Source organism: Penicillium concentricum, assembly GCF_028827145.1.
Source record: "Penicillium concentricum strain IBT 3081 chromosome Unknown utg000004l_segment0_segment0, whole genome shotgun sequence".
In the NCBI taxonomy this organism is placed as follows: domain Eukaryota; kingdom Fungi; phylum Ascomycota; class Eurotiomycetes; order Eurotiales; family Aspergillaceae; genus Penicillium; species Penicillium concentricum.
In genome coordinates, this window is record NW_026622757.1 from 1,696,404 (window position 1) to 1,721,494 (window position 25,091).

The following is a 25,091-nucleotide window of genomic DNA, read 5'->3' on the forward strand; positions in this document are numbered from 1 at the left end:
TGAGAGAGTTCACATGTTCTACCATTACAAGATGAGAAGAACAATTCCTGGAAAATGAATTTCCCACGTGTATCATGTAATATTGTACGGTCTGAGACTTCCGACATATCTATAGTTCAATCAAAGAGGTCACGTGTTTGGAACCCAGATGAGCCGATCCCCCGCAGTTACCGCTGTAGAAGCCGCCCTGCTGCTGATTGGGTAGGTGATACAAACACTAGATTCTGCCCGTCATAACCCCCGTGCTTGTATATGTCACTTCTCTTTTTCATTTTCACAACCACGCGCTTGCTGAGACAAAATGGCAACATGGATGTCTGACGAGGGTCTCGGGGCCAGAGAGTCAATCTCAGAAGCCCATATTGTGCGTATACTATTTCCACCTTTGAGATCAAACGGCTAATAAAGGAGCAGCTGGTCACCGAACTCTATAATCCAGCAAACCAACGGGACCCCGCGAGAATCAATGAGATCCAGACACGCCTTCAGCAACTTCAGAAGACCGAGAACGCATGGGCAATTGCCGATTCACTTCTGCAAAGTGACCACTCTGCCCATCATCGTTTCATGGGGGCCCTTACATTCACAGTGAAGATCAATGTCTCATGGTATGGTCAATCTAAATAATCTGCGCTATTTTGACCTTATCCTTATTTGACGAATGATTGCTGAGGTTGGATGCCATTAGGAATGAAATCAACCAACATTCCGCCACCGAGATCATGCAGCACCTGATCAATCGCTTTGTTACTTTGGTAACCAATGGTGAACAAGCAATGGTTGTGAGAAAGCTTGCCTCAAGCTTGGTCGCCATTTTCAAACACCCTGTGACACCATGGAAACAAGCTGTTTGGCAACTGGCTGCAAGCCTCGTCCACGGTGGATACGTATCCGAAGAACAATCACAAGCGGTGGATTTCCAGGAGCGGATACTGCCAGCGTTGAGCAAGAGTGGATCAGGTGCACTCCTATTTTTCTCAATTGCACTTGCTGAGGAGGCTCTCCGACTGGACTCTGAACCCCAGGATGGGACTGGCGATACCTCCGCTATCCAGCGAGCCATACACAACATTAAAGATGGCTTGCTCCTGGTTCAATTTGTCCTTGGGGAGATCATCCAGCATGCAAAGACAGCTGGGGATGATGCGGTTGATGTAGCACTAGCGGCTGAAGCCATGAATTCATGGAAGGTGAGTTAATCTGGGGCTTGGTACTTCCGTCTTGAAGAGCACAATCGCTGATTTGACTCCCACCTCGCAGACATGGCTAGGTGTTCATGGAAATCGTCAACGCTCCTCTGCTGAAGATGTCAATGCCTTAGCGGTACGATGTGGCCAGACCGTCATTGAGACATTAAGGGTACCCAGCTTAAGTGAAAGCGCGGCTGCTATTTTGACCCAAGCCTTTGAAAGCCGGCGCTGGGCCTTTGACGACAACTCATTGTGGCTTATTTCTGAAATCCTTGCCGATTCAATTGTAACAGTCCACATTGCTGCCGTGAGGAGTGGCGAAGAAGGAGTTGAAAGCATGTCGTTTGTTGACCTCTTGATTGCATATGTCTCTCATTTGCATTTAGATGTCTTCAGCGACCCTATGACACCACAAAATTCAGCAATCCTCGCTCTTATCCACGGGATTTTCAAAACCCCTGGCTATGCTTCCATTGACGATCTTGGGACCCCACGTGTCTTGGAGTTCTGGAACGACATCGCAGAGAGTCTCCCCGATCAACTCAAAGAAGGCAGCCCTAGGTATGACTTGGTGAAGTCACATCTAGCCGAAGTTGTCTTGGGTCTTTCCAGCAAACTACTATATCCGAAGTCCGAAGATTTGGAAGATTGGGGCGAGGAAGAGCGGAGTGAATTCGGCGCCTTCCGTCATGAGGCCTGTGATTACTTACTTTCAGCATACCCTGTACTCGGCGTTGATCTGGTCACTGTCTTCCAGAGAAGCGCAACATCGCACCTGGAGGGTCGGGACTGGCGTAATTTCGAGACTGCTATGTTCTGCATAGCTCAGCTCTCAGAAGCAGTGGATGAGAACGGCCACGCCGACCAGTGTCTCGACGCCATCTTTGGCAGCGATGCCTTTGCCCGGCTCTGCGCAGGTGGGGATACTGGAATACCACTCAAGGCTCGTCAGACCCTGGTGGATTCATTCGGAAAGTACGAGTCATACTTTGAGCGTCATAGTTCATTACTTCCGGGTGTTTTGAACATCCTCTTTGAATCCCTGAATTTTGAATTGTGTGCGCAGGCGGCTTCCAGGTCTATATTGACACTTTCAAAGTCGTGTGCTCGCGTCTTGACGTCCGATCTTCCTGCATTCTTAGATCAGCTGGACCAGTTCAGAAGCAAGCCGACGGCAACTGTCTCCACCATGCCCAAGGTTTTGGAAGGAATAGCGACCATCATCCAAAGTTTGCCTAGTGACCAGGAAAAGATACAAACACTAGAGAGAATTCTCGGCTTCTTTGTTCAGGAAGCTAACACAGCACGGGAAGAAGTCACCGGTCTTGCCCATGAATCTGGCCGTCTACGTGGACACCTTGTGCTGAGCTGCATTGCGAGTATCGGAAAAGGTCTTCGCTCAGAGAGCGAGGTCATCGATATCGAGCTTACCAAGGAAGGAAACCCTTATCCTCCATCATTCTGGAACTCTGGACCAGGTGCCGAAGCCCAGCGTCTGATCATGGAGGCCATGAGACTTCTAATTGTCGGCTTTCCCGTGGACAGCAGCATTATCGAAGCAGCTTGCGACATTTTGAAAGCTGGTTACACTGAGCGGGCAGGGCTTTTTGTCTTCCCGCCCTCTATGACGGTGGACTTTATCAAGAGTTTCCCCCTCGGTATTTCCGGAACAGATGTCATCATGGCGACTGCCTCGTCATTTTTGGCATCTCACGCTCGGCATGCGATGAGCATCCGCAGCGAGGCCGAGGCTCTCATTGATCATGTAGCCCAGCTCTTCTCGTCGATGCTCCAGAACCCGGATGTATACGACCCAGAGACTGCTAATGCCGGGATTGATTTCCTCGCGCGCCTTTTACCAAAGTATTATCCGATCTTGTTTACTCCCATAAAGTCAACCCCGAGCGCAGAGTCTCCCCTCGCTGTGCTTCTTCACTTCACACTTCACGCATTGACACGACCTGAGCCACTTCCTCTTCGATCTGCTTCTGCATTCTGGGTTGCATTAATAGATCTCAGCGGCAGCTCTCCAGAAGAAATGAACATACTCGAATCAGTCCATCAAGAGTTTATTCCACGCTTGTGTTATACAATCATCCAGCAGATTGCAGGCCGGTGCGCAAGATCAGACTTGGTCTCTCTAACTGATGCTCTACGGCGCACTGTTTTCAAGAAGATGGCATTGGCGCGCCCGGCTCTGAAGGCTGCGCTTGACTCTTTGAACGCCCAGGTTACAGATGCAAATGGACAACAAGTGCCGCTCCTGTCGGCACAAGACAAGTCGCGGTTCTTGGAGTCTCTCGCCATTGCTAGAGGTGGTCAGAAACCGTCTCTCGATCTTGTGCGTTCCTTCTGGTTGAAATGCCGTGGGATGAATTTCGATTATGCCCAGTGAGGGAGCTTGCGTTGCTGGTACATGACCTGATGATTGGAGTTGATGGGTCCTGCAACTTCGGTGTTCCTTTAGATATCCATTTGCATGACATGGGCGGTGCAGTTTATTTAATCCTGATTGAACGTTTCTATTTACATTCATCTGAGCGCCATAATTCAGATTTCTTTCCAAATTATTGAGTTGTTCAGCCGTACAAAAATGAACGCTATGGTCCGATAGTTATAAGACCAACGCCTATACCCGTTCAGGTAGGATGTGACCTAATGGGTAATGTCCTAATTTCTCCAAATATTGCCTTTATGAACATCGCTGGATATATTTGGAGTCATCTTTTAAATCTTGCACCCTGAAAGATATTACTGTCGAACATTTGATACTACCAAGTCAAGAATTCAAGAGCTAACAAATAGAAGTATAGTCATTAGATCTATACCTATTGAAGAAATAATAACCCCCACTTATGACCCACCCTTATGTGAAATGTCCACGACTACATCTCCAATTGCTTCGACAGTTGGGCCTTCATATACGGTTATACGGAGTGCTTCTAGATTCTATACTCGGTGTGCAATCATTATCTTCTACCGAGAAGAAATATGCCAAAACTTTTGAAAAATCTGAAAAGACATCGAAGTGGAATTTGAGATATAACGTTCGTGATATTATCTCGAGCTAACTGAATATTCAAACCTTGGATTATCCAAGTCTTGCACCGTTAAGCACAGGAGCCACATACGCAGCCATCCCTGTATATACATTTTGAACATACACAAAAGTTGAGTGGCAGAACAGACAATAACGACATTGTTTTTCTGCGAATGAGAGCACAAATAAAATACCTCCCAAGGACTCTTTCCCGTAATTCCCCGTTGACAGGCCCGTCGGAGAATACGGAGACTACGGAGTAGGGGCACCATGAGGATCACAGCCGAAGCCCCGATTGGCTGTTTTCCTTAGACTAACACCAGACTTTGTCGGCACGAATCTCCCCGGACTCTGACCCGTCGGTGCGGGTAGCCTATCAGGGGAGTGTTTAATCTATGTGCACATCGTATTGCGAATCTTTCAAATGTTCTTGTCAATAAGTATTGTCTCATTCTAAGGTTGAAGTCCCGTGTAACAGAGTATGCTAGCTTTTTGTCGCAGAAGATAAGAAGAGAAATGTATCAAATTGTATAATGTATATGTCACGTCAGACATCTACTCATGGCTCATGTACAATAAATTTTTAGGATACAATGATCAAGGCTGAAAACAAACAGAAAAGCATATCTACCAACCACGGCCAGCCAACTTATCAGCCTCGGGCAAGTGCTTCACATTGATACCAACCATAGCCTCACCAAGACCCTCACTGACCTCAGCAAGCATCTTGGGGTCCTTGAAGTGAGTAACAGCCTGGACAATAGCGCGGGCACGCTTCCTAGCATCACCAGACTTGAAGATACCGGAGCCAACAAAGACACCATCGCAGCCCAGCTGCATCATAAGCGCCGCATCGGCAGGGGTGGCAACACCACCCGCGGCGAAGTTAACAACAGGTAGACGGCCGAGCTCAGCAGCCTGACGAACAAGCTCGTAAGGAGCCTCGATCTCACGGGCGAACGCGCGCAGCTCAGGCTCGGGGTCCTGGCTAGCGAGGAGGATACCACGGGCACGGGCGATCTGCGCATTGACAGTGCGCATGTGCTTAACGGCCTCGACGACATCACCGGTACCAGCCTCACCCTTGGTGCGGATCATAGCGGCGCCTTCAGAGATGCGGCGCAGGGCCTCGCCGAGGTTGCGACAACCGCAGACGAAGGGAACCTTGTAGCCGTGCTTGGTGACGTGGTAGACATCGTCGGCGGGGGTGAGGACCTCGGATTCGTCAATGTAGTCAACGCCAATGGCTTCCAGGATCTGTAGACCAGTGATTGTTAGTGATATTGTTGCTTGTTTTTGTTTGCCTCCTCCGCCACCGGGAGATCCCCATTTTCCCCCATCTAACGGTCTACCCCTCCCCCGCATGGAGATAATTGTCACATACCTGGCATTCAACGAAATGTCCGATGCGGGCCTTGGCCATGACGGGAATAGTCACGGCTTCCATGATCTCCTTGATCATACCGGGGTCGGACATGCGCGCGACGCCACCCTCAACGCGGATATCAGCGGGAACACGCTCGAGGGCCATGACGGCAGCAGCACCGGCTTCTTCAGCGATGCGGGCCTGGTGAACGCTTCTGTTAGTTTTCTATGCTGAACAGCATCAATTCCTTGTTAAATGCATCATACCTGCTCGGCGTTCACGACATCCATAATAACGCCACCCTTCAGCATCTGGGCGAGACCGGCCTTGACAGTGAAGTCATTGCCAGTGGTTCCGTTTGGAGCAGCCATTGTGAATTATGTGATAGCTAAAAGAAAGAGAATATGAACAAAAGGGAATTGAAGTGAATAAGAATAAAAAGTAAAGAGAGAAGTGCCAGTGAGTCAGTAAGAAATACACTTTTCCCCAAAGTTCTTTGCCTCAGGCCACACCCACACCCCTCGCCCGAAGATGGACTGTTTCCGTTTCCCGAGGGGACCCATCCGGTGAAGAACAGACCGCCTGCTGTCTAGGTATTGCCTCGGAAGATTTCTCTTAGTCACGTTGTTACATTGGCTTGGCCCTTTGGCCTGGGACCTTGGCCTGGGACCTTGGCATTAATATGACTGCCTAATCCAGTAGGTGAGATTAACGATTTCTCATGGCAGGTGGGGAGGCAATTGAGGCAGTTCGAGGCAATTAGATTGATGTACAGGGTCCATTTCCAAGTTTGGAAGTGACTCATCAACATTAAACTTTCTCCTATTTTGGTAGGAGAGTTCCAAGATTGCTTTAAGCATAACTGGCTATGTTGCACGTATATCCTTGAAAGCTATATAGTCCCGAGTTTGCACCTGCATATAATTTTTGTTATACATCGTACACATCCGATTGAGGGTCTATGTATATGCTACGTTGCTACATGTCCTAATCTGGCATATTACGTGTTCTAGATGGCTATACATATCCCAATAGTCACAATACACATAGGATATGATAATACGATAATCATTGATCTAACAAGTTAAATTAGACTCTAAAATAAGAAAAACAACCCCCAAACTTCAAAAAAAAGAGCCTCAATCCTTCAGGATCCATCCATGGATGAGCTCATATATGACGTCACCCTATATCCCTTATCGGCATCCAAGCTCCATCTCCAACAAACCCCTCCAGATCCGACTCTCCAACTCCTTCAATTGCAAGAGAGACTAGCAAAACAAACACAATGTCTTTCAGATTATTCACCCACCAACCTGCCACCCTCCTCCGCCTGGGTCTAGGCGTTGGACTCGGTCTCTCCGCCGCAACCATGCACCCCTTGTCACCCTTCCGCGCCGCCCCAATGAAATGCGAGTACGCCGTACCCCAGCGAACCGGCTTCAGCAATGATGCAGGGTGGGCTGTTAACCCCGCTGAATCTGCGGGACAGAAGCAGAGCCCTCGGCGGAATGGCCTGTTGAACGCGGAGACTATGCGCCAAGTTAGTTTGGGGAGTGTGTTGGGGCTTGTGGCTGGTGTGGGATTGAGGGCGTTTTCGAAAGCTTTGGTTGTTATTTTGGGTATGGGAGTTGTTCTTATTGAGGTATGTATAAGCTTCTCCCAGGGACATGGAATTTCCGTTGGTTTTGTTTGGTATTTCGTTGTCCGAGGTTACGGGTTGGATACATATACTTGTGACGGTACGCTGATGCTTCTTCTTGTAGTACGCTGCGTCCAAAGGATACAATATTCTTCCGATCAACCGGATTCAAAAATACGTTAAGCATGTTGACTTGCGTCGCGCTATGAGTGAAAAACGGCCGTTCAAGATGAGTTTCGGGGCTGTGATGGCGATGGCGGCGTTTGCGAATTTCTAGGCTTTACTTTGGTTAGACGGAGATCTAGCGCTACTTGTACATACTCTCGAACAATGCCAAGTTAGATTTCGCCAATTGACACGCAATCTGGGCCGTTGCGTACCTCGATTAAAATTGGTACAATGTTCATTCGTACAGGGGTATCATGAGTCTTGATCTATTCCACACCAAATACAAGGGGGAATCTACGCTACCCCAGCACCAGGTCCTCCAGCACGCCCTCCATTTCATCGCGGGACAGTGGCACACCCAGTATCTCCATGCCACTCGCATCCATGCGCGAAGTGATCATCTGGTGGTCGTGGAACTCCTTCAGCAGGGTACGGAACATCATCTCCGAAGAAGCGACAAACTCTTCCGTTGCCTTCTGGTAAAGCAGACGGAATTCGATGCCAGTTTCATCGCCAGCCTTGCCACCGCCCTCTGCCGTACCTTCGTCGTCTGACTGGTGGCCGTCGTCCAATAAAGTGATCAGTTCTGTCAGCAGGAGGCGGTACAGGTTGCGTGCATTCTCGGGAAGACTCTTGAGCACAAAGCCCACGCCATCTTTCCCGCCGATGCGGCGGCCCTTGCGCCCAAGGAGAGCGTTGACCTCTTCGACAACATCGGCCTCCGCTGAGAACGGTAGGAAGGTTGTACAGTCATGGAAGACGAAATTGAGCTGATCACGCAGACTGATATCCCACATGACCGGGAAGTTGGGAGTATCGGCTGTGACTAGGAGACGGATGAGCGGCGTTGCAGCCATACGGGCGAGGAGCGCTTGGTTGGCCGCGCGGCGGAGAGGCGGGGCATCGATGGAGTTGATCAAAACGGTGACCGGCTCTTCGTGCGACTTGAGCGCAGATTGTAGCAGCTCAAGAACCTCGGTTGGCTGTGCACCAAGCTTGGATGGTGCATCGTCACCCATTACGGCTGTGACGATCGTGGCGAATATTGATCGGATGGAGATGCCTGGAGTGTAACCATTGACCATTACAATAGTAGGAGTCGTAGTGGCTGATAAGCGGTGGTTGTAAATCCACTCGGCGAATTCGTCCATTAGCTTGCGCTTGGAGCCGTAGCCAAATAGGCAGATATTGAACCCTTCATCGAACTCGAATGCCCACTGCGGGAAAGATCGATGGTGCAAGAATTGCAAGTATTCCTTCTCTTCCTTACACGGATCTTCATATTGTCCAAGCTTCTCGAAATATTCCTCATGCGTTAACAGCGGTACTTTGTTGAGAGTGGCATTTGAGGTCCTGACAGGACCGGCGCGGTTCTGGAAGAAGTATCGTTCGTGTGCAGGGAGCTCGCCTTCCGGTGTCGGGGAGCGCTTATTTCTCGCACCTTTCGGTCGTCCTGCACGGCGCTTTGGTTGTTTTACTCCCTTTTCAGTGGCCTCTTCTGCGCCTTCAGGTTCTATGCTCTCCGCCAGAGACTGACCCGCTTTCTCCGTATCTGGGTCATCTCCATGTAAGATTTCTTCCGCTAGTTGTTCTGACCCATCCCAAGCTGCATCTTCGTCCTGCTCAAATAACACCCGTGCGCTCTTCTTCCGCGCAGACCGATCTGCATTCTTAACTCGAGATGGAGTGGCTGCGACTGCGGACTTGGGCTTGGTCGGCGTAGCGAACAAGCCACGAGCCTTGGATTTGTGGTTGGGCGTTTTCAGCCCAGACTGTTGTAATGGCGTCGCGGATACACCATTGGCCTTTTTGGGTGTGGATTGACCCCGTTCTGATGGGGGAAGCTCGTACGAGGCATCGCCGTTCGGGGGTGCGGCGTTGGGCGCGTGGCCGTTCAAGGCGCCATTGGATTGTTCAAGGGCTGTACGTCGTCTCTTAGGTGTTGAAACAGGCGGCTGATCGCCGGCGTCTGAGAGCTTACGCTTCATAACGGTCTAGTCAGATTACAGTCACGTAGACGCGAAAGGGAAAGAAGCAACAGTACCATCAGATCCGGAGAATGTGCAAAGGGTCGGGAAGCAAGGGGCTTCCAAGGTTGGTAAATTCAAGATCTGGCAATTTCAGGAAACTGCAGGTCTGACACTGGGAATGTAAGTACTGGCTTAATATTGGATCCTGAGTTGAAGGAAATAAATTGGAGCGGATGGGTTTCTCCGACTCCGCGTCTCCAGGTATAACGGCGATTATCGACTAGACTGCCTTGGATTCAACACAGTTGTGGATATTTTACCATTATCCCGCATCATTTGTGGTCTTTCTAGTTATGGATTTATATGATCCTATTTTTACTCCAGAGGGCTGGACTAAAAAAGTCGCGCAAGTCATGTGAAAAAAAATTCACAGATAAGACTAAATTCCAATTTTCTATTCCAATTCTCCATACAAAGTAGTACTCAACAAGTAAGAAGCCAAATCATCAAATTCCCAGCAAGATACCTCAATTGGTGGACTCATACCGCGCGATTAGTTGCCGAGTGGGGAGCTCCCGAGACCGGTGCTGTTTTTTCCCTTGACTCACGCGATTTGACTCACAAGATCACCACTTATAAAAAGCTGGCATATAGTCTAGCAATTGTCCTAGACAAGACTCACATATGGTTCCAGCAACTCAATCCGCCAGCATGGCCACCTCGCTCGCCCGCATGCTCAAGGGCCAAGTCCGATGCTACTCCGCACCGCTGGACATGGCCATTCCGGCCTCCAAACAGCGCTACATCCCCACGACCGGCACCTACCCCAAGGGCTTCCAGGTATCTGGTACCCATGTGGGCGTCAAGGCCTCCAACACGCGCTTCCCAGATCTGGCATTGATTGCCTCCGATACGCCATGCTCGGCCGCCGCTGTGTTCACAACCAACAAGTTCCAGGCTGCGCCAGTGCAAGTCAGCAGGAAGACCTTGCAAAGCCGCAAAGGTAATGGTATCCGCGCTGTCGTTATCAACTCGGGCTGCGCCAATGCCGTCACCGGAAAGGGCGGCCTAGAGGACGCTGTGCAGATGGGAAGAAAAGTAGATGAGTGCAGCGGTGTCGAGAACGACAGCTCGCTCGTGATGAGCACCGGTGTTATTGGACAGCGGTAGGTCATTCCTACTCAATTGGATAACCCACCCAAGGAATCCCCAACTAATCAAACAAACCACTAGCCTCCCGATCTCCAAGATCCTCGACCGCATCCCAACAGCGCACTCAACCCTCGCCTCCACACACGATGCCTGGCTCACCACAGCCCGCGCAATCTGCACAACAGACACCTTCCCCAAGCTCATCTCGCGCACCTTCACCCTCCCCTCCTCGCCAGACCGCACCTATAGCCTCGCAGGCATGACCAAAGGCGCCGGCATGATCCACCCGAACATGGCCACGCTGCTCGGTGTTCTTTGCACTGACGCAGCGGTTGAGCCCGCGGCACTGCAATCGATCCTGAAGCACGCCGTGTCGCGATCCTTCAACTCGATCTCCATTGACGGTGACACCAGCACGAACGACACAATCGCGGTATTGGCGAACGGCGCCGCAGGCGGCGAGACTGTGCGCGCGCCGGCCACATCTGCCAGTGCCGACTACACTGCGCTGCAAGGCATTGTGACTGATTTCGCGCAGGAGTTGTCGCAGCTCGTTGTGCGGGACGGCGAGGGCGCTACTAAGTTTGTTACGGTGCGCGTGCGCAACTCGCCCGATTATGAGTCTGGACGACAGATTGCTTCAACTATTGCACGCTCGCCGCTGGTTAAGACTGCTCTGTATGGCAAGGATGCCAACTGGGGCCGAATTCTTTGTGCGGTGGGTTACACGCAGGGTGTTGCTGAGGGAACTATTGTTCCTGAGCGGACTTCTGTCAGCTTCCGTCCGGTCGATGGGAGTGAGGTTTTGAAGCTGTTGGTCAATGGTGAGCCTGAGGCTGTTGATGAGAAGCGCGCTGCTGCTATTCTGCAAAATGAGGATCTCGAGATCGAGGTTGATCTTGGTGGTGGTGAACAGGGAGCTGCTGGGTGTGGTGGTGAGGATGCTGTTTACTGGTTCTGTGACTTCAGTCACGAGTATGTGACTATCAACGGTGATTACCGCACTTAAAAAGAGATGTATCTTAGCGGTATTGGAAATTGATGAATCGAGGAAGTTATTTCGGGATGCAAGGCCTTTGAGGGAGAGAATGCTTTAGTTATACCAAGGGGCCGTTAAAATAAATATTAATATGAACGAGGTTGAGGATCATGGCAAGTTGAATATATGATTTTGGTTTTCTAGACACATATGGTTACAAGACCCTAAACAGGGCACTTTTCATCGCTGAGCACCGTCTATGGAGTAAGATTAGACCCATATGCCTTTACACATTGACGACATGGGACAATAACACATTGTGTCGACGTGCAGAGGCTCCCGGGGAGAAGACCTCGGATGTTCATCGGCAGGTTAATCAACCTGCACAACTGAATATCAAGCGGTATGGTTCCAATTCAACCAAACAGACAGCGCCGATCCATTCACCCAAAAAGTATAAAGAAGAGCGGACAATAAAAAAAAGACAGAAAAGTAAACAGAGAGGTTGCAAAGGACCGGTGTGATCCTATGTCATGCTACTCGTGAAGATACGGGCAGTCTCGTTTAGCTGCCGGGGACGAGGCCCTTGAGGCCAGCGCCAATGTCACCCTCACGGGCGGCAATTTCGAAGTAACCGTAGATGATGCTGTATTGAGCTGTTAGCTGAGATGAACACAATTGAGAAATCAAGGGAACCACTTACGTAACGGCAAGAAGAATACCAGTACCGCTGCCGAGAGCACCCATAAGGTCGGAGGCGACGGACAGACCACCAATGCAGGCACCACCGAAAGCAGCGGCAGTAGGGATAACGCGCTTCAGCTCCTTGTACATGCTCTGCTCACGGTGACCAGACATGACGAGACCCTGATCCTTGAGCTGCTTGGCAACGTCACGGGGAGCGGAGCCGGAAACCTCAATCCAGGTCTTGGAGAAGAGAGCGCAGGCAACAAGCATGAAGGTGATGTAGACGGCGGTGTGGATGGGGTCAAGAAGGGCCTCCTTGAAGTTGAGGGGAGGGGACATGTAGTAAGCAATACCCGAGGCGGCGTAAAGCTGAGCAGATCCCTCACGGGGCTCCCAAACTCCGAGAAGCTGGACCAGGATGTTCTCAGAGAAGCGGGAGTACAGCATCTGACTGATAAGGAAGATGTTGGAGCACAGAGCGGACTGGAGCATGATGGGCATGTTGGAGGTGTAGAAGAGGCGAACGGGGTATGAGCCGCGCATGCCACGCTGGCGGGAAGACTTGACGGGGATCTCAACACGGAAGCCCTGGAGGTAGATGACAGCGGCGAAGACAAGAAGAGTAGCCAAGAGGTTCATGACGTTGGGCAGGTTCTGGCGGTAGAACGCCTCGTACAGGGCGCGCTGCTTATCGGGCCAGGTCAGGAGAAGGTGGAAGAGAGCGATGATAGCACCCTCGAACTCGGGGCCACGTCCGGTGTTGATGGTCGTGGGGGAGAACGCCTTCCAGACAATCGACTCGCAAATGTTGGTGGCAATGAACAGGGAGATACCGCTGCCCAGACCGTAGCCCTTCTGGAGGAGTTCGTCAAGCAGAATAACAACAAGACCAGCCACAACCAGCTGGACAATGAGGAGAACACAGATACCGGCACCAAGGTCACTGGGCTGGCCGTAGAGTCCAGTCAGGACGTAGACACAGGCCTGGCCGAAGGAGAGAATGATAGCGAAAAGCTTCTGGGCGGTCTGGTAAAGCTCGCGGTCGGTCTTCAGGTCGAGGTTGACATCAATGAGGTGGGTACCGGCAAGGAGCTGGAGAACAAGATGTGTCAGTACAATTGCCGCAAATAATGATACGAGAGTGTTCTGGAATCGCATACCTGGAAGACCATGCCGGAGGAGATAATAGGGGTGATACCCAGCTCCATCAGAGTACCCCGGTTACTGGCCAGCATCATACGGAGCCAGTACAGGGGGTCCGAAGTGTCGGAGGAGACAATGCCGTAAAGAGGCATCTGACTCATGACCAAAAAGATCATCAAAGTCAACTGCAACGTAATTCCGTTAGAATTCAAGCCGACTTCGCGCGGAGAGAGCGGGTTCGGGGCGACATACACCAGTCCACATCAACTTCTGGTTGAAGGGCACCTTGGTCTCAGGAGCTGCCACCTCCGGGAGGAGGGGCGTAAAGGGCTTGATCAAGTCAAGGAAGCGTACTAAGTTCCTCCGTCAGCATTTGACGATCAATTGAGGGCGATTCGAGACGGATTGTCGCGACGTGCGAGACAACGGTTCGGGGGGACTCACGGCCGCTCATCGTGGCTATCTTCCTCCCAATCCGTTAAAGAAGTAAAGAAAGCTGGAGTCGAAAACCAGCTAAAGGAATGGAAGTGAAATATTAAGAGAAATAAAACAAAAAGGAGAAAAGGTGAAGTTGTTGAGAAGATGGGGGAGGAGGAGGGAAGAAGAAGACAGAAGTTCGCTGGCCACTTTTCGCTTCCGCGCTAATTAAGGCCACTTGGTCTTCGCCGCAACAACCAACTTGGTGACTCAACCAAAAAAGTAACGGGATATTTGAAGATAACTACACTAATATGAGCTCCAATTCAATTCTCCGGACATTTTTTTTCCTTCCTAATCTTTCAAGTCCGATGTGTTGTGCTCCCAAAAGCCGGGCTCCAAGCTATCCCCACATTCCAGAGGCCACGGTAAACTACGCGATCGGTACGGCCCCGACTACACGGTCTACATATGGGGTAACTAGTTGGAATAATATTGGCGTCCATGCCCAAATAAATGTTTCAACTGCTTTGGTTGTATATATGCCAGCATTCTATAAAGAATATAATATTGCCAAAAGAAAATCTAGCTTCAAGGTCCAACGAGACCTAGACAATCATCAATGACGACCTCGAGCTCTCCCAATCGTGTCTTCAGACCCCGATTCTCATCTTGTAAAATACCCATCACACTCCAGGCCTCGGAAGCCAGCACGCCATAGCAGATGTTGCAATTGGACGCGTTGCCGTTACCAGCGAAAGAGCTACCTAAACGCGTTGAAGCAATGCCCTTCAACACCCGATCATATGCCGATGAGCGTGCAGGTGGAGGTGCACTCGTGACCGCGACCAAGTTCTTCTGGATTGTAGGCGTTGGCATCGGGCCCGTCGGCGTAGACAGGGCGATCTGCGACATGTTGGGGGACGGTGCTGTCAGCGTCGAGGTGGGAGACTCGAGACCCTCACGCTGGGAGAAGATGCTATCGGCAACGCTCTCATCACCAGACTCAAAGCCCGAGTCGCTGGTGAAGGTGCTGTGGCTAGCACGCTTGCCTCCACGCCGAGGGGTTTGGAGCGCCATGGAAGGCACGTCATCATCAGGATGCACGGTACGAATTGCACCACTCCGACTGCGGGATTCCTCGTTCTTTCGCATTTGTCTCTCTTGCTCCAGTTCCTCAGCCATGGCCTGCATGGCTTTCTCTTGATCAAGCACCTTGGCGGCCACGCCGTCTAGCTGCATCTTAAGGTGATCGACTCTAGCGCGAGTCTCTTCGAGCTCCTCTTGCTTTTCGTTCTTGTCCACCAATGCCCGGTGCATGGCGAAGGTGCGCTGCTTATAGGCCTCCTGCATGCGTCGTAGCACTTTGTCGGCGTGATCTCGGAGGGCATCCAGTGCCTCATCGTTGGTATCATCGGTTTCAGGTAGTGAGAGGGCGGCAGTGATGTCTAGGTTCAAAAACTCATCATCTGCCGGTTCCGGGAAGTTAGGTTTGCTCGGTTGTCGCCGGAGGCCGAAGAATGAAAATCGATTCGTTGGGGTCGAGTGTTGCCTCGTATGCGACATGGATGTTGGAGCTGGACGGGAATCAAATCCGGGGGCATCTGAAGCATTGTTGGCGCCCATTTTCAGTCCCAACTCGACTGGATCTGATTTCCCCTGAAACCAATCTGACAAGACCCTAGCTCTTGCTTCAAGCTTCTTCTTGGGGAAGGTTTCCGTCCAAGTGGTATTCTTCGGGCCTGTTATCGTGTCTTTGATACCCTCTTCAAAGAGTGGTGGCCTTGCAATATATTCAGTGTTTGCCCGACGATGTGAAGGCAGATTGTTAAAGTGATTTCGTGAAGTTAGATGAACCGCCGATCTTGGGGGCGTCAAGGCAACGGTCTCGCGAGGTGGCGTGCCATCGGAATGCAGGGTGACAGGTGCGTGAGAGAGATCGAGAGACATGTTCTGAGGGGGTACTTCGACAGGAGAAGCAGACAGGATGGGAATGCCACGTCGATTCGAGCCCAATGTGGCGTTGGTGTGCAACCTTGGGGGGATTTGCAGTAGAGGTATGTAGGCTAATCAAGGACGAAACAGACCCCTGGGATATATTCAATATCGAACGAAAAAAGGGTACAGGTAGTTTGAGGAGTTCGTGTTTCACAGCGGGTCTTATTTTCTTAGGAATTTGAAACGGAAAAAGACCCCAAAAAAGAATTGGCGACAGGAAAACAAGAGGCTGGGGTTATGAAATAGCGGTGGCTGAACGGCCTGGAGCTCTCTCCACCCTCGATCCACCAACAGCTTCCTTTCCAATCTGATTAATTAAAAGCATTGCCTCCCACTAGACTTCTTTCGTTGATACCGTCATCGCCTATTTTCCCGCTCCCGCTGTGCATGGTTTCAGCTGCACGAGGATCCGCGTCATTGCACGTTTTCTGCAAACTCCCAGCGTCATGGCTCCCGGTCTGAAGCATTTATCCAATGCCCTGGCAACGCCCGACCAACTGTCGAACTCTTCATCCTCGATCGATAATGTCCCAACTGACCTCGAAACCTCCATTCGTTGTGCGGGCGCCCAGCTTACTCAAACTGCCGGGGTCCTCCTACACCTGTCGCAAGATATAATTGCCCAGGCGGTCGTGATCTTCACGCGTTTTTGGCTTGGCGCTGACGGGGGTAGCTTACGAATCTATTCAGTCAAGGTAAGACCAGCTCCAGGAGCTCTGAATCTTCTTTTTCTAATTCACTAATCGGAGCAGGATGTATCTGCCGCAGCATTGTACCTGACGGCTAAGCTTTCCTTTCAACCAACCTCCCCACGCTCCGTCCTCAATGTCTACACATTCCTCATGTCGCAAGATGCATCGCCCTTGTGGTTTGTGCGGCAGAGCGGGGCTCCTGAAACCCCTCCATCTCCTGAAACATATATCCTGTCCGAGGGAGGCTACCAGTCCGCCCGCTTAGTCCTCCTCCGCACCGAAACCATTATCCTCCGTACTCTCGGCTTTGATACACATGTCGCTCTACCGCATACCATTGCTTTGACATATCTTCAAACTTTGGGTGTGGCAAAGCCCGCTGTTGCTCAACGGGTCATTCAGCACCTCAATGCGGCACTACTCTCATCCCAGCTTCTTTATGTCACCCACCAACCAAATGCCCTGGCTGTGGCTGCCATCTATCTCGCTTCGCGCGAGGAGGAGGTCAAGCTTGTGGATGGAGAGTGGTGGGAGGTCTTTGATGTCGATCGTGAAGAGCTGGGCTTTTTGGTCGTAGGTATGAAGAGTACAGAAGGTTTTATGCGGGCCGAGGTCAGTCGATGGAAGAATAAAGCTATTCCTATGGTAGTAGATGAAGTGGATGCAGAAATTGAGCGACGGCGAATGATGGAGGAGGGTGAATGATTGCGCTTTGACTTTTGCTAAGAAAATCAGATTTCAAGATCAAAGGTCTACTGCGAAGGATGTTCTGGTAGAAGCTAGCACGCTATCTACTAATTCCTCTACTGTAAGGTGACAGGAACGCTACCTGATGACAGAAGGCCTCACAGCGAGAAGGCTTGCGAGATCCTGCTCCACCCAGAAGGAATTCTAACGACACCCAGCACTAAACGGCCTTGTCTCTGTGGATGTGGTCGAACATGGGGCCAGAAGATTAGCTGTTTCCACGGCTTTGGACATCGCCAGGGAATTCTGCAGGCTATCAAGCTGAACCTGAATGTTACATACTATACTTTCTCTTGTGGCCATAACAATCAAAGTAGATGAACGCTATTCCAAAACTCAACTGACAAAAGATAGCTAGGTAAATTGCTGATCATAACTGAATGACATAAGATTTTTCCATCCTACTCCATATTCTCCGCTCGAGAGACACCCTCAACTGCCTGATGATTTCGTCCTCCGATACTCGCTCCACATTCAGGACATTTCGCTAGCTGCATCGGCATACCGCATTCGCCAATGGCAAACTGAACAAAAACAGAAACAGTTAGCTATGTACCTCGTTAAGAGGAAGACCTCGGATATTCAGCATATTCAACTCACAGGATGTCCGTTGATACAATTGTACCAGTGCCCAGAGTTGGTCGCCATGCCTCCTCGCCCGTCAACCATGGCAACCTTGATGGATGCAAGTTCCTCTGGCGTCACCTCTTCGTATCGAGTACTCTCAAATAGACGGATCATTTCCTGAACCCTCTCTCGAAGCTCCTCACAATTGCCCAATTGACCGCATAGATGCAAAGCATCGGCAAGGAACTCACGTGCCATATTCCTGCGGTCATCACGCGATTCTAACCCGGTGCTATTCCGTCCTTTTTGAGTAAGTTTACCATTTGTGGGTACTAGATGAGTGCGATGGTACCATCCGAATAGTTCGGATATTTTAGCAAACGCAAGCGTTGCCGTGATGACAATACGGAAGAGGCTGCCACCCTTGGCTTGGATGATCAAGTCCCGACAGTCCTCCAAGAACAGTATCGTGAGCTGATTAAGCTGAACAACAAGGATTGTTTCCTCAATTATTGCGTTTGGATTCAAGAGCCTGAACTTATCGTGAAGAACGAATTCTCGGGCCTTGATAGAGATCAATCGTGCCCCGAGAGTTATCTGGTTGTCAGGTCTTGGAGTTGATATTCTCAACCCTTCAAGTTGGCTCGAGATGGAGATATCTTTGCCATCCGATGGTTTCTGGCGCAAAGCAATAGCATCCATGAGTCGCTTCGCCGGTTGATGCTCTGCATCCATCAGTTTACTGAGTGCTGCAGCCTCCTTTGCAAGGTCGACAAAGGCTCCGTATCGTGTGTTGATCTGTGCTTTGGTAAGGCTGATCGGTTGCACTGTCTTGGCTTTGGCAACAAGCTCGTCCGTGATGGTGTTCAAACGAGAATCAAGTCTTTCAAGGTCGAGGCGTCCTTTCGTCAAGAAACGCTTGGATGTTTCGTCCATAACAGCTCGATTGATGACACGATTGTATCGCTTTGTTACGAACTGACGAATGGGTTGTTTACAGTCAGGACACGATGGTATGGTGCTGGCCAGAGAAGTAGAACAATCCTGAAGGCCGTTGAATTTGCCAGATCCATCCCTTGTATACACTTCATCTAGGCCGACTAGACCATCGACCGACTCGCTGGTAAAGAAATGGCCACACCCGAGCACGACAATTGGACTCTCATCGAGGTCGATTTCAGAATAAGATTTCCATTCAAGGAAATCGACACGGGCGTCTGGCTTATCGCCGCATTCTTGGCATAGACCGCTTGGACAGTCCTCTCCGCAAAGACTTGGACACCGATGACCGCAGTCGAGAATTTTGGTGCATCGCTCATCACACGGAAGTCGATCACAGGGTGCTGCGCAAGGCATTGAGCAGGAACCCTCATGGGGGCAAACCCAAGTGCATCTTTCGATGCATGGGGCACATGCCTTTCCGCAGGTGCAGGCACAGGCCGAGTGAGAGCATCGAACCTTTTTGGTGTTAACATCCTCAGTATGGTGACAAGAAAAACCGAAACATTTTAACTCACCTCGCACTTGGCTTCGCAATTGCCACAGCTTTCGCCGTCATGGCATACCTTGAGGCACCTGTGATTGCAGACGCCATGTGGACGATCGCATCTTTTTGTACATCTTGAATGTTCAAACGATACGACACCGTTTTCGCCTTTCTTCAGGCACCGTCCACAGACACCGCCACAATTGTGACCACATCCAAGAATCTCGGTGCATGGCTCAGTGCAACTGAAAATATCGGACGTAACATCAATGAAGCAAGCGATCCGGAGAACGTGGCCACACTTGGTAACAGTCTTATCGACTTTGACGTCACACTTGATGGATGCCAAGTTTCGCATCTGGTGGCACATGAGCGTCTGTTTAAGATGGCCACAGGGAAGAATCACGTCGGGTATCTGGACCATGCAAAGACCACACTCTGTACCACAGAGCTTAGGGCATGCATGGTCACAGGTCTGTCGAATTCGAGGACAAGGTTTGCAGCATGCAAAACCATGGTGCATGAACGATGAATGACATTTTGCCTGGCACTGGTGGCCACATTGCTCGAGACGACGGGTACATGGGAGGTTGCATCCGCCTTCGGGGCTCTTTCTCTCAAACTCTTGAGGCTCAGAGCAGAGGATAGGCACTTCTGGGTGGCGGGGGCAACATAAAGCCAGTTCCGTGCCGACTGCATTCGTGCGGGCGAGTTGAGCGTGAACATCAGCCCACATTGGGACATTGAGATAGGTCTCGGAATTTCCGATCAGATACATCCCGTGCTGTGCTCGACTGAGGAGCACGTTGATGCGGTTCTCGGTGCGTAGAAAGCCAACTTTACGTTTCAAGTTGCTCCGAACTAGTGAGACGATGATCACTTTTGCCTCTTCACCTTGGAAGTTGTCAACGGTAGCCAGGCGGAGTGTCTGAAGGAGTGTTTTCCTCTCGATTAGTTTGTGAGATCCTGCTTGAAGAGGTTCATCTGTGTCCACTCCAAGGCCCTCGGCTGCCAAGGTCTCTAAATCCCGCTCGCTGAGACATATTTCAAAATCTTTGCTGAGCGATGCCCTGAGCTTCCGCAGTTGACCGGTATAGGGAGTTAGCAGAGCAATATCCGTGCTGCTGTACTCTCCCTGTCGGACAAGATGGCGCACAAGAGCGGTTGCCATATCGACCTCCCATTGATTGCTATGTGACTTCACACGAACGTCCTCTTCTCTCGTGTCTTCATCGCGTCGATGGTCTAGCCAGAAGACGTTCTCTCGCATTCCGACGACATTGGGTAAATTTATCACGCTTTCGTGATCTTGGAGCCTTGGGTAGACTCTTCTAATGAGTTGCGAAATCTCGGGTCTCATTCTTCGCTGTACATTGAGTTGTGCAACAGGCGCAGGACTGAGGCCTGGCTCGCCGACAGCACGCCTCTCGAATTGGCTCCGGTCCAGCTGCCAGGCCTTTCCAGATGATGACTCAAGGCTAAGCGAGTAATTTTGAATTTGCGGGCGTAATTGTCGGTGATCCCCAATCTGAATAAAATGCTCCACGCCCGGCATGAGTGATGAAATGACATGGGCTTCCATCACCTCGGCTGCCTCCTCACACATGATGACCTTTGCGCCTATGTGGCGTAATGTCTCGATATTTCGCGCAAGGGACGTTGTTGTGATGCCTACAACGTCGGCTTGAACCAGGGCTCGCCTGTTTAGCTCATCATGAACGGCGTTGATTTTTTCACGCAACCTCTCAGCGCTATTGACCGCCTCAAACAATGAGGCACTCTCGTTTTCGCACCATTCCTTAAACCAGCTCTTTGCAAGAGTTCGGCGCTCTGACTTCGAGAGGTGATAGATATTTCGCTCAGCAGTGCGTGTCAGGCTTTCCAAGCGTTCATTGTCCCCCTCATCCACATCCTCGGCTTTCGAGAAATTCATCGATTTGACTCCCAGCCAGTTCAACAGGGGATCACCAGTGACCACCTGGAATCCCTCCGCATCCATTAGATCCAGCTGTCTGTGTATCATGGGCCAATTGTCGCGCAAAAAGTGCTGCATTCCTTTCCAGGTCGGGCCCTTTCGAGACTGATGTAGCGGCTTCATGGAATACCCGGCTACTTTCATGCATTCTTCGAGCTCACTGTAAGTTTGACCAAGGGTTTGTGACTCTACTCTTGTCTTGCCGATATTGCTGCTAACAACGCGAAGGTTCTTGCCTTCCAGCTCAGTGGCCTGACTGCGGCCTCCAATGCGTATGATTTTTTGCATACCAACAGCAAGAAGATGCTTCAAGAACTGGTCCAAGGCATGGTTGGTGTAACACCTATCAGTCAAGTTAGCCATATAAGTTGGTCCATGGAAGATGTGTAGAACAATACTAACATCACGATAATTGGCCCAAGCGTTGCCCTTACTTTGGTAGAGAGCAGAACTTGAACAAGCTTGACCCCAACATGAGACTTTCCCGTGCCCGGTGGGCCTTGGATCATGGCATATTCTCGTGTGAGAGCAGCAACAAGTCCCTGGCACTGTCCAAGGTCGAGACCAGTCAAAGTTTCCAGCTCTTTGAGGTCAAGAGACTCTGGGAAATTGGGGTCTAGCTTAATGTCTTGAGCTCGATCTTTTACGATCGAAAGGAAGGGAAAGACAAATCCCAGTTTTCGTGCATATGCTGGTGGGGGTATATTGGTCCTCCCCTTGTCCCCGTTTCGGCCTGGCAAAATCCATTTCTGGAATGCCAACTCCCCCTCACGCTGGATATGCTGAAGATTCCTCAGTATTGGTGCAAATGTTGCAGGAATGAGACCATGGAAGTCAACCAGAGTACCTGGGATCTTCTCACTGTAGATTTGACCGAGGAGATTCAGTTCTTGCTGCAAACATGCCGCGAGCTTCACTGTAACGCTAGGTGGATACCGATCAGAGACAAGGGTGCTCTTTTCTTTATTCGTTTGTTCTTGGGAGGAGCACTTGGTTGTCACTTCGAGAAAAAGCAGCCTTTTTTTGGTGCCTTCAGAAGTCAAAAAGCACACCAGGCTCCCTTCTTCTAGTCGGTTAGAATCTTTCCACCATCTGCATTGCTCGACAATAGACTTTTTGCGCAGTTGTGACGGGGCAGAGAAGGATACCGTCGCTTCGAGCTCATTTCTTCCATTAACAGAGATATGCTGGACGTGTGATGCCATGTAGATATGCGCTCTGCTATCCTTGTTCGATAAGTAGGGCGTGGGACCATCTTGCTGTAGTAGGTCTCGAAGCACATCTTTGGCAGTACCGAAGATGTCATGGCGCAGAAGTCGGAATGTGGAGTCAATGTATCTTAGCATAGGATCCGTGATGAAGTGCGGCTGAGAGAAATTGGTTGAGGGTAGATATTCCGAGCTATCACTGACAATTTCTCCTTGTGTGGGAAGAATTCGAATCTTTGAGATTTCTGTAAGGTCATTGTCGTGTCTGCCACCAGGGATTTCCATGTCCATTGGAAATGTCAATTGAGCTACCCCAGCACCAGTCCTGTGACCGTTCTCTTCATGCAATTTGACTGGAACAAGACTGCGGTGTGCACTTGTGATCACATTTCGCATGGTTTCTATTCTGTTGTCAAACGCTTCAAGGTTGGCCTTGGTGCATACTTCGGTCATTTCGTGGACCAAATCATACAGTGAGTCGAGAAGTGAAGGAAGAAATAAGGAAATCTTGCCCGCCGGACCCTGTATAGAAGCTGATACAAGGCATTCAACAGCAAATTCACCATTTCTGGAGTCACGAGAGTCCGACTGTTGTCTTTCTGCTCACAGCTGTTTATCATGCAGCGACAAACACTTTCCAGAAACCCGATTGCTCGATCTCCATTCGGGCCGCCAAAGGTTGCGTACATAGTGCCAACAAATGAATCAACAGAGAGGCAATCCAAGAGAGAAGAATGGGTAATGACTTTGAGAAACGGCTCAACATATCCAGGAATACCGCGACTCAAATCTTGGCCAGTTGTATCAATCGTTGCCAGGATGAACCCGTATCCATCAAGGTCGTCATCCACGAGGTCTCTCACAACGAGCTGTTGGTCCCCTGTATTTTCACTATTGAGGATTTCGATCGCCCCTTTCCAAAGTCGAAGAGTTTCTTCGTGTCCTCTGTAAGATCTGGCACTGCTGAAATTCCTTCTCAGTATCTTTCTCCAGTCAAAATATCGTTTCCGCAAGCTTGAATCATCAGCTATGGGATTGTGATTAGATCCGCCAGCTCTTGTCAAGTCGTGAGAGAACTTGCAAGCTGGGCCATATGTGCAATTGCCACGCTGGAATTCCCCGCATATCTTGTCACTTTGGTTACGCCTTCCGAAGTTATTCGAACCGCCTCGATTGCTGGTATGGCCCTGGCCTCGGAATCGTCGATTTCCACGGCCCACCATGATCGTAGAGGGGCGAAATGAATCCTCAGCTAGTGTATCTGGCTACAATATGTATAGTCATGTCAGAATAGCTCTAGGTAAATGGAGAAATTCCTTACTAAGAGAGATAAGTTTGATCGAACCTCAGGCTGGCCACAATATTAAGTGTGCAAGGGAAAGGAAGACAATATATTTTTTGGGGGAAATCAAGCCACTCGCGATGTAATTATAAGTCATGGGTTTCATGGCAAACAAGACGCATTTGTAAAAGAGCAAACGTCGACATGCATTATGCCTAGACCTCCGCAAAGCCCACAAAGCCCAAAGCCCAACCCCGCCCAATCCCGCCCAACCCACTAATGGGCTGGGCTTCAGGCCCGGGGTGAAAGCCCATCATGTTCCGAACAACGTGACATTTTTTAATTACCTTATATGTTTAGATCCCGTTTTTAGACCTTATATTAGGGTGATATTTAATTATTTTAATTAATACGTTATTAATAACTAGCTAGATTTATATATTACGTTTAAACACGCGAAATGAATGCGTTATTTAGATAAGTCTTGAATTATAGAGGTTCACGTAGAAAGTGCTGGTACTCACTCCCGTGTGAATTTTATAAATTTATATCAAAACTTCAATATTAACCTTTTTTTCAACATCCACTAGTCAGATTTTATTTAAAATTAGAATATAAACTTATATGGCTATTGTAATTCTAAATTCCAATTTTAAACCCTATAAATCTAGTAGAAGGGTCAGAATACAACGATTACAAGATACTAGTCAAACCTTTGATGGGGGCCCATTGCCATTGGGTTGGGTTGGGCTTCGAAGATTAGGCCAATAGCCCACTGCTGGCTGAGATTTGTGCCCGAACCTGGGCCCATTTATGGGCTTTGCGGAGGCATGATTCATGTCTGGATATCTTAAGGTGTTGAATACTAACAAGTGCGCTCATTCCAAGCCTCAGCTTCATATATTCTTGCATACAAGGTGGGATACAGTACCTAGAATTAAAGGTTAATGGTGCTATGGAACATAAAGCCCTATCTTTGGACATATATGTAGTACATAGAGTAAATCTCCGAGAAGAACTAGGATTTTATACAGAGATGGCGTTTGCTCTCCCTCTATTAGGGCAAATACCGTAGTTCTTCATACATGATACAAAAAGATCTATATGCCCAAGTCATATCTTTTCTTCTAGGCAGAAGAAGTATATATTTCAAAAGAAATAGAAGGACGTTGAGCTAGAACAGTTTGTTGGGTGAAGTCACTGGAAGCGGAGTGAGTCGTGTGTTCATACAGAGGTCTTATCTTCCATTATATGTATATGTAAGAAAGAAGTCATCAGATCATATTGCACGCTAGCTCTACTCTCGGTCTAAAACTATCTAGGGATCCAAATAGAAGGCTATGGCTTCATGGTATAGAGCTCTTCGGTCATAGATCAAGATA

The 25,091-nt window shown here is 49.7% G+C and overlaps 9 protein-coding genes across 9 annotated transcripts; 4 read left to right on the plus strand and 5 right to left on the minus strand.

Moving 5' to 3' along the window:
- Window positions 1-301: 301 nt before the first annotated feature.
- On the plus strand, window positions 302-3,585 carry N7517_009584 (putative importin 13; the record flags this gene model as incomplete). Its single annotated transcript, XM_056727307.1, has 4 exons — window positions 302-364; window positions 415-608; window positions 689-1,190; window positions 1,261-3,585. The coding sequence occupies 4 exons, from the start codon at window positions 302-304 to the stop codon at window positions 3,583-3,585; spliced, it is 3,084 nt and encodes a 1,027-aa protein (XP_056575879.1).
- A 1,272-nt stretch (window positions 3,586-4,857) lies between these two features.
- Window positions 4,858-5,967, minus strand: N7517_009585 (pyridoxal 5'-phosphate synthase subunit PdxS; the record flags this gene model as incomplete). The annotated part of the gene is made up of 3 exons (XM_056727308.1): window positions 4,858-5,487; window positions 5,615-5,797; window positions 5,863-5,967. 3 exons carry the CDS (start codon window positions 5,965-5,967, stop codon window positions 4,858-4,860), a joined length of 918 nt encoding a protein of 305 aa, XP_056575880.1.
- A 917-nt stretch (window positions 5,968-6,884) lies between these two features.
- On the plus strand, window positions 6,885-7,515 carry N7517_009586 (uncharacterized protein; the record flags this gene model as incomplete). Its single annotated transcript, XM_056727309.1, has 2 exons — window positions 6,885-7,241; window positions 7,363-7,515. The coding sequence occupies 2 exons, from the start codon at window positions 6,885-6,887 to the stop codon at window positions 7,513-7,515; spliced, it is 510 nt and encodes a 169-aa protein (XP_056575881.1).
- A 190-nt stretch (window positions 7,516-7,705) lies between these two features.
- Window positions 7,706-9,394, minus strand: N7517_009587 (origin recognition complex subunit 2; the record flags this gene model as incomplete). The annotated part of the gene is made up of 1 exon (XM_056727310.1): window positions 7,706-9,394. One exon carries the CDS (start codon window positions 9,392-9,394, stop codon window positions 7,706-7,708), a length of 1,689 nt encoding a protein of 562 aa, XP_056575882.1.
- A 693-nt stretch (window positions 9,395-10,087) lies between these two features.
- Window positions 10,088-11,537, plus strand: N7517_009588 (bifunctional ornithine acetyltransferase/N-acetylglutamate synthase; the record flags this gene model as incomplete). The annotated part of the gene is made up of 2 exons (XM_056727311.1): window positions 10,088-10,542; window positions 10,610-11,537. 2 exons carry the CDS (start codon window positions 10,088-10,090, stop codon window positions 11,535-11,537), a joined length of 1,383 nt encoding a protein of 460 aa, XP_056575883.1.
- Window positions 11,538-11,975: 438 nt separating this feature from the next.
- Window positions 11,976-13,891, minus strand: N7517_009589 (translocon subunit SEC61; the record flags this gene model as incomplete). The annotated part of the gene is made up of 5 exons (XM_056727312.1): window positions 11,976-12,153; window positions 12,211-13,286; window positions 13,355-13,522; window positions 13,590-13,698; window positions 13,782-13,891. Coding segments are annotated over 5 exons (1,545 nt in total), but the record flags the coding sequence as incomplete, so codon positions are not given.
- A 454-nt stretch (window positions 13,892-14,345) lies between these two features.
- On the minus strand, window positions 14,346-15,704 carry N7517_009590 (uncharacterized protein; the record flags this gene model as incomplete). The annotated part of the gene is made up of 1 exon (XM_056727313.1): window positions 14,346-15,704. The coding sequence occupies one exon, from the start codon at window positions 15,702-15,704 to the stop codon at window positions 14,346-14,348; it is 1,359 nt and encodes a 452-aa protein (XP_056575885.1).
- A 494-nt stretch (window positions 15,705-16,198) lies between these two features.
- On the plus strand, window positions 16,199-17,149 carry N7517_009591 (putative cyclin; the record flags this gene model as incomplete). Its single annotated transcript, XM_056727314.1, has 2 exons — window positions 16,199-16,447; window positions 16,505-17,149. 2 exons carry the CDS (start codon window positions 16,199-16,201, stop codon window positions 17,147-17,149), a joined length of 894 nt encoding a protein of 297 aa, XP_056575886.1.
- Window positions 17,150-17,592: 443 nt separating this feature from the next.
- Window positions 17,593-23,650, minus strand: N7517_009592 (uncharacterized protein; the record flags this gene model as incomplete). The annotated part of the gene is made up of 5 exons (XM_056727315.1): window positions 17,593-17,715; window positions 17,792-19,216; window positions 19,276-21,562; window positions 21,622-22,949; window positions 22,991-23,650. 5 exons carry the CDS (start codon window positions 23,648-23,650, stop codon window positions 17,593-17,595), a joined length of 5,823 nt encoding a protein of 1,940 aa, XP_056575887.1.
- Window positions 23,651-25,091: the final 1,441 nt, after the last annotated feature.